The 7296-nt window shown below is 34.7% G+C and overlaps 1 protein-coding gene across 1 annotated transcript; it reads left to right on the top strand.

Annotated features, from left to right (window-relative positions):
- The first annotated feature begins 4929 nt into the window (after positions 1-4929).
- On the top strand, positions 4930-6792 carry LOC146994839 (uncharacterized). The gene has a single exon (XM_085826080.1). It carries the CDS (start codon positions 4930-4932, stop codon positions 6010-6012), a length of 1083 nt encoding a protein of 360 aa, XP_085682206.1. The 3' UTR covers positions 6013-6792.
- Positions 6793-7296: the final 504 nt, after the last annotated feature.

Below are 7296 nucleotides of genomic sequence, written 5' to 3'. Positions count from 1 at the left end.
GTTTCCCTTAGAAAGTCCTCCACGAAGGCATCCCTCCTCTTAGGCAGATAGCCCTCGAGGCTTTGCCTTACTCACACACACACATAAAGCAGATGATGCATCGTTGGTGTAGGCAGTTTTCAGAAGGTCGTCAAAGTGCCCATAATGAAGAATGCAGTGGCAGACAGTCCCTCATCAATGATGATCTTGTGATGGAGAACCGTCTCTTCACGATTACGAAGCTGTGCAGCCATTTTCTGCAGATATCACAATCCTTGTTGCAAGAGATTGTCACTAAGCACCTGCTGTTCAAAAAATTGTGTGCCAGGTGGGTGTCGGAAAACCCGACATCTGAACACAAAATTGAACGCTTAGGAGCAGCACTGACATTTCTGTAACGGTATCCCGATGACGGCGACTAGTTCCTCGATGGGATCGTCACAGGCAATCAGACTTGGATTCTGCACTTGGCCGCGTAAACCAAGCAGCAGTCAATGCATTGGCAGCATAGTGTATCTCCAGTCGGAATGAAGTTCAAACAGACGCTATCGGTACGCAAAGTGATGTGCATAGTGTTCTGGGACAGGAAGGGCATTCTGCTCATTGAGTTCCTTCCACGTGGTGAAACAGTAAACGCTGACCGTTACTGTGAAACACTGTGTAAATTGTGACGCACCATTTGAAACAAGAGGCGTGGAATGCTTACTACAAGGTTTTGTGCTCCTGCATGACAATGCTCGTCCACATACGACTCAACGCACAGCAGCGGTTTTGACGGAATATCTGAATGAACCTTTACAGAAAAGTAACACTTTATTCAGATATATATATTCAAATAAACTACAAACAATAAATAACAGTGACTAAATAATATATAAACAAAACAGCCGCTGATTCATAATTAGCCATTTAAAGATTTTTTAATTCCATATGCCTGGGCAAATATTTCCTACACAATATCTTTAATTTTTGCTTTTCTATGTTCATCAATGGTAATGACTTCAAATTAGCTTGCTTCATTGCACTCCTTAATCTACTTTTTACAATTTTTTATTTTGAAAAAGTTATTTCACATTCATCGTTATAGATGGGGCGAGTACAAACGTATAAGCAAAAAAGACATTGGCATACACAATACTACATAAATTATATTTCAAGAGTAATTTATATGCACACAAGAAATTGCATTTAGCTTTGGATGAATGCTCATGAATAGATAGAGCTCTTTCTCTTTCTGACTCAATATTAGATTCAGAATAATGATTTTCAATTGAATTTTTTATTATTTCACATTTAATTACTAGGTCATGATATTCGTCCTTAAGAATTTTAACCAGCTGTTACACCTGCATAATGTCCTAATGACATAAAAAAATAGTAGAAAGCGTTCGGCGACAATGGCTTCGAAACGTTTTGGGGATCGAGAAGTGATATGTCTTCATACAATTTCCTATGCCCTTTAAACCTACTATTCATCGATTAAATGGCATTATCCAATATAAAATTAAAGACAATAACTTGTTTCATAGAGCAATTTAAATTATACTCGGCCGATTCTTCATTGTCTATTTGTTTGACTTTTGGTATCTTCTAACAGGTAGCTCTTCTTTTATATCACAAACAAGCCTTTTTAGTTTATTATTGTAATCCGTTGCAAACAATTTTGATGCTTTAAATGTTAAATTGAAGTTTCTAGAAATGGCTTTTAAAGAGCTTGCAGCCTCCCTAACTATATTATATGCTAGGATGTAATCTAATCCTTTAGTCTGCAAATACTTCATACTGGCTCAGTATATTGAAATATTTTCAAATATACATGAGCAGACAAAATTATTCTAAAAGTTGATATTTTATCCAGAATAGATTTTGTCATTTGTCGTATCTGTGCATCCATTGGAAGATATACTTTTCAGAGAAAGTATTAATTCTACACACATACCCTCCCTCGCAGGGCTGTCTCGCAGAGTCATCTGTGTCAATTCGATAGTTCAAATTTCTTGATCAGCCCGTAACCGCACCAACCCATCAGCCTTATCCACCACTGTATCTTACGGATATCTAAAGTGTGAAGAAATATGTGAAATCATGTTTTGCCCTGTGGCGACTTGCCTATTACAACGCTGCCAGTCTGGTAACCCATAACAATGAAAGACAAAATAATATTTATTCTATTCTATTGTTATGATTATTAAGGATCTGGCTCAATTATTGTACTACCTTAATAAAAATTGTATTACCGGCAGCCCCCTATTCCCTTGGGGCCGAATTCTCAAGGGTAGGGGTCCTTGGGTGGGGGGGTCGAACTGCTGAAACTGGTTTTTAACTATTCATGTTCCATACATTTTAAAGCAAGACTCTTGTGTACATCTGTTTCTCCCTTATATGAGAAAACGTAAAAACATGTTTTGCCCTCCCCCCCTTGGGTGCCGAATTTTCAAAAATCTCTTCTTAAATGACGCCTTCAGTAGACAAGCAATGAGCTCCTAGCTTTTGATATTTGCATCTGTAATAGCTTTGGGCGATGATGTATAGATGAATGAATGAATGAATAAATATTAGGAATTCGTTTATATATAGATTTATAATTAAACAACTAAACAAAACGGTGCAAAAGGAAAAACACAAATCAAAATAATATATTATTTCATAGAAAATGGGAAACAACCAAAAATCAATATCAAACATGTAAATATGTATCCGACTTAAAAAGAAAAATACTGTTGAAAACTAATAAAAGAAATTAATTTGCACTGAGTAATGTGCAGCACTTTCGTAACTTAACGCCATGGCGTCGGTGCCAGATGATTCTTTTCTGCATGCCGAGCTCCCTGACATAAACACGCTGCGCATGAATCTGCGCAAATGATCAGCGAGAATCAGGAAGAAACTAGCATCTGAGGGGCTAGACCAAATTCTTTGGCTAGACGCTTGTGGAATCGCTAATCGAGTAGAAAAAGTACCCCGACTGGTTTTTCGACATCGATCTCGACAGGTGTCCAATTATAATTTATTATCAAAATCAAAATTTTTTAAATTTGTCATCAAATACAGCGTTTGTAATCAAACATTTATAATATATCATAATAATGTAACAAATGTTTTTAAACAAAACGCAAAATCGCTACTTTTGATTATAATTTGTAATCAAAAGTTGAGAGGATATTAATAATACATTATTTATTTTAATGTTTATTTTTCTGTATTCTAAATTTCTTGGCTCATGAGCAAGCCTCACTTAGATTTTGCAGGTAAAGTTTAGTAATTAGTGCTCGGCAATAATAATTGATATTAAGTTTTATAGAGTATAGCAATTGTCTTACGTGGTAATAAGGTTTGTTTTCGTTGAAACTGATTTTATTATTTGAATAATTACCGCAGTTATAGTTTTTTTTTTTAATGTTAGTAGCGGCTGCTTTAAAACTATAATGTGACTCTTTAATTAAAGTTTACTTCATGCTGAAGTGTGATTCATACTGCTTAGTATTCAAATCTTGAAAGCGGATTACTTTTTTCCGTGTAAGCTTTAAGAGTTGTTACTAAATTTCTAACGTGACATGTAACTTCTTCAAGTTATAAATCATTGGGTAGCTACTGTACAAAAGTTTCAGGTAGCATAACATACCATATGTGACCCAGTTTTACAAATTCCTGTTTAAACATGTATATGTGATCGGGCAAGAAGTGTAATTTTTGTGAACTATAAGAAATTAATTTTCAATTAAACATTATTGGAAATCAAGGCATTCTTAAGGTGTCCTAATAGCAAGCAGCTGATACGTCACATGAATAATTTGTGTTGATCCTTTTACAAAAAAAGAAAAAAGTCTGTTTACATAAGACATTAAATGCTAGAATAAACCAACTTGAAACTACTTTTACCGAAATTTCTGTTTAGCAGCCAGTTTTACATTCCTTCAGAGGGTGAAATTCATCACGAGATGCGTAGCAAGTTATATTAAGAATGTCAGATACAGTTATCAGGAAAGTGCAGAAATTGCATACTTTAGGAGGAGGATGTTCTAGGTTCAGGGTTTGTAACAAGGTAACAAATAATGTTCAAGAGGTAATATTTAAAACAGCACATACATATCCATACTGAACAAAAACCTCATATGTATGAAATTTGTAGCATGTCATGTAGTCGAAAAAGCACTTTAAAGGTGCATATGCTAATTCCCATTGGAGAGAAAGCTCTTAGATGTGAGGTATGTAGACATTTAGTTAAAAGACTAATTCAGACAATCATCTGCTTATTCTCACAGGAGAAGAACCTCATCTATGTGAAGTATTTAAGAAATCATTAAATAAAAAGATCGGTTTAAACATGTATGTGCTTACTCACGCAGGAGAGAAACCTTATATATGTGAAATATGTAAGAGGATATTTCACTAGAAGGGTAATTTAAACATACATATGCTTACTCACACGAGGGAGAAACTTCATGTAAGAAGTCATTTTAAAAAAAGGTTGATTTAAACAAGCATATGCTTTTTCACACAGGAGAGAAACCTCATATGTGTGAAGTATGTAAGAAGTCCTTTAGTCAAAACTCTACTTTAAACAGCCATATGCTTATTCACACAGGAGAGAAACCTCATGTGTGTGAGTTATGCAAGAACTCATTTAATCACAAGAGAGCTTTAAACTGCCATATGCTTATTCATACAGGAGAGAAACCTCATGTTTGTGAAGTATGTAAGAAGTCATTTAAACAGAAAGAGGTTTTAAACAAGCATATGCGTACTCACAAAGGAGAGAAACCTCATGTGTGTGAAGTATGTAAGAAATTTTTTAGTCAGAAGTCTACATCAAGCAGCCATATGCTTATTCACACAGGAGAGAAACCTCATGTGTGTGAAGTATGTAAGAAATCCTTTAGTCAGAAGTCTACTTTAAACAGCCATATACTTATTCACACAGGAGAGAAACCTCATGTGTGTGAAGTATGTATGAAGTCATTTAGTCTGAAGTCTCATCTAAGCAGGCATATGCTTATTCACCCAGGAGAGAAACCTCATGTGTGTGGAGTATGTAATAAGGCCTTTAGTCAGAAGTGTCATCTAAGCAGGCATATGCTTATTCACACAGGAGAGAAACCTCATGTGTGTGAAGTATGTAAGAAGTCATTTAAGCGGAAGGATCAATTAAACGAACATATGCTTAGTCACACAGGAGAGAAACCTCATGTGTGTGAAGTATGTAAGAAATCCTTTAGTCAGAAGTCTACTTTAAACAGTCATATGCTTATTCACACAGGAGAGAAACCTCATGTGTGTGAAGTATGTAAGAAGTCATTTAAACGAAAATATGATTTAAACAAGCATATGCTTAGTCACACAGGAGAGAAACCTCATGTGTGTGAAGTATGTAAGAAATCCTTTAGTCAGAAGTCTACTTTAAACAGCCATATGCTTATTCACACAGGAGAGAAACCTCATGTGTGTGAGTTATGCAAGAACTCATTTAATCAGAAGAGTGTTTTAAACTGCCATATGCTTATTCATACAGGAGAGAAACCTCATGTGTGTCAAGTATGTATGAAGTCATTTAGTCTGAAGTCTACTTTAAACACCCATATGCTTATTCACACAGGAGAGAAACCTCATGTGTGTGAAGTATGTAAGAGGTCATTCAGTCTGAAGAGCAAGTTAAACGCTCATGCACTTATTCATACAGAAGAGAAACGTCATGTATGTGAAGTATGTAAGAAGTCCTTTTGTCAGAAGACTTATTTAAGCCGCCATATGCGTATTCACACAGGAGAGAAGCCTCATGTGTGTGAAGTATGTAAAAAGTCGTTTAGTCTGAAGTGTAATTTAAACACTCATGCACGTATTCACACAGGCGAGAAACCTAATGTGTGTGAAGTATGCACGAAGTCATTTAAACAAAAGGGTGATTTAAAGAAGCACATGCTTAGTCACATAGGAGAGAAACCTCATGTGTGTGAAGTATGTAAGAAGTCATTTAATCAGAAGAGTAGTTTAAACACTCATATACGTATTCACTCGAGAGAGAAGACTTGTGTATAAAATATGGATAAATTGATTTTTATTAAAGGATTTTTAAGATATGCGTATGGACAGAAGACTGAAATCTGTTATGTATAGAAGAATTCATTTGGACAGCAGAATAATTCGAAAAAATATGCGTTGATTTAAGCAGAAGAGAAGCCTTCAGTCTTTTGAGGAGATGTTAAATTAGTATGTTGTCATAATTAATTGATGGGAAAATTCTTGGTAATAAAAGAGCCATTTAGTGGCAGAGTTTTAGATTTAAAAGTAAACTGGGTGCTGCTGATGCTGTAGAGAAGTTTTTGAATTGTCATTTGATATAAATAAATCATAATCTAGTTATTTTTAAAAAAAAGCAAAAAACTACGTTTATGCAAGTTTTATCTCAATTGCATTTTTAACTAATGCTGACTTGAAGCTACATTTGCTTATCTATCCTACCTTAAAGACTCTAAAACTGCTTATACCGACCTTGATTGAAAAAGCTGGGATTGTTGTTTTGTTCAGGATCTGCCATGAAGTGTTTTGTGTTTCTTCCACCTTTTCGGAAATTTGAATTTTTGACCCTAGATATCACTTTTCACAGAATTTTGTATCACTCATATTCAGTGTTACGTCTGTTACCTAGCAAAATGCACTGTTGTGATGATATGATCGTTACCAATTTGACATACTTCTGAGATGCAATTCTGGAGCAGGGCGAAATGCTTCATCCCATATGTGTATTGTAACTTGTATCTTCTTTGTGCTAAAGACATTTCAGAGTTTATCAATGAAAGCTATTGAATTAATGATAGAGATGCCTTTCTCGAACCTGTAATGAAATAATATATTAGATGATTCCTTTACTGTGTTAAAATATTAAAGACCTGCAGTCAAATTAGACAGTTCCATTTTTTTTACATATTTTTTATCTAATGAAATCTATTATCAGGAAATATTCTCAGTATGACTATCCAGCTGCAATATGAAATGTCTCGAGTTTATAACATTCTAAAAGCAGTATATGGTTATGACATTATACTGATAGAGAGAAATGAGGTCTTGTAAGATAAAATTATTTCAAATCCTGGACATACCAAGTAGAGCAGTGCAATGTGTGTAAAGTACCTAAGATGACATTTGAAAAAATGAATCAGTATTGTGGTATTTCGATGCAGGTAAGAAACTCAAATATAGTACATATATATTAAAAAACTGACTAGAAGTTAACAATTGTGTGTCCCTTGTTTTTTTGTTTTGATATCTTGTTCTTTTTTTTTTTTTTTTCGATTTCTTTTAAATGCTAAGATCGGTGCCAGG

Source organism: Stegodyphus dumicola, chromosome 10, assembly GCF_044657685.1.
Source record: "Stegodyphus dumicola isolate Sdum_Otavi_A_Nest chromosome 10, ASM4465768v1".
NCBI classification, from domain to species: domain Eukaryota; kingdom Metazoa; phylum Arthropoda; class Arachnida; order Araneae; family Eresidae; genus Stegodyphus; species Stegodyphus dumicola.
This window is presented reverse-complemented; position numbering and strand designations above follow the sequence as displayed.

Bases quoted from the DNA above. Each gene is read 5' to 3' on its own strand.
- LOC146994839 (XM_085826080.1), top strand. From the start codon at position 4,930: ATGAAGTCATTTAGTCTGAAGTCTCATCTAAGCAGGCATATGCTTATT.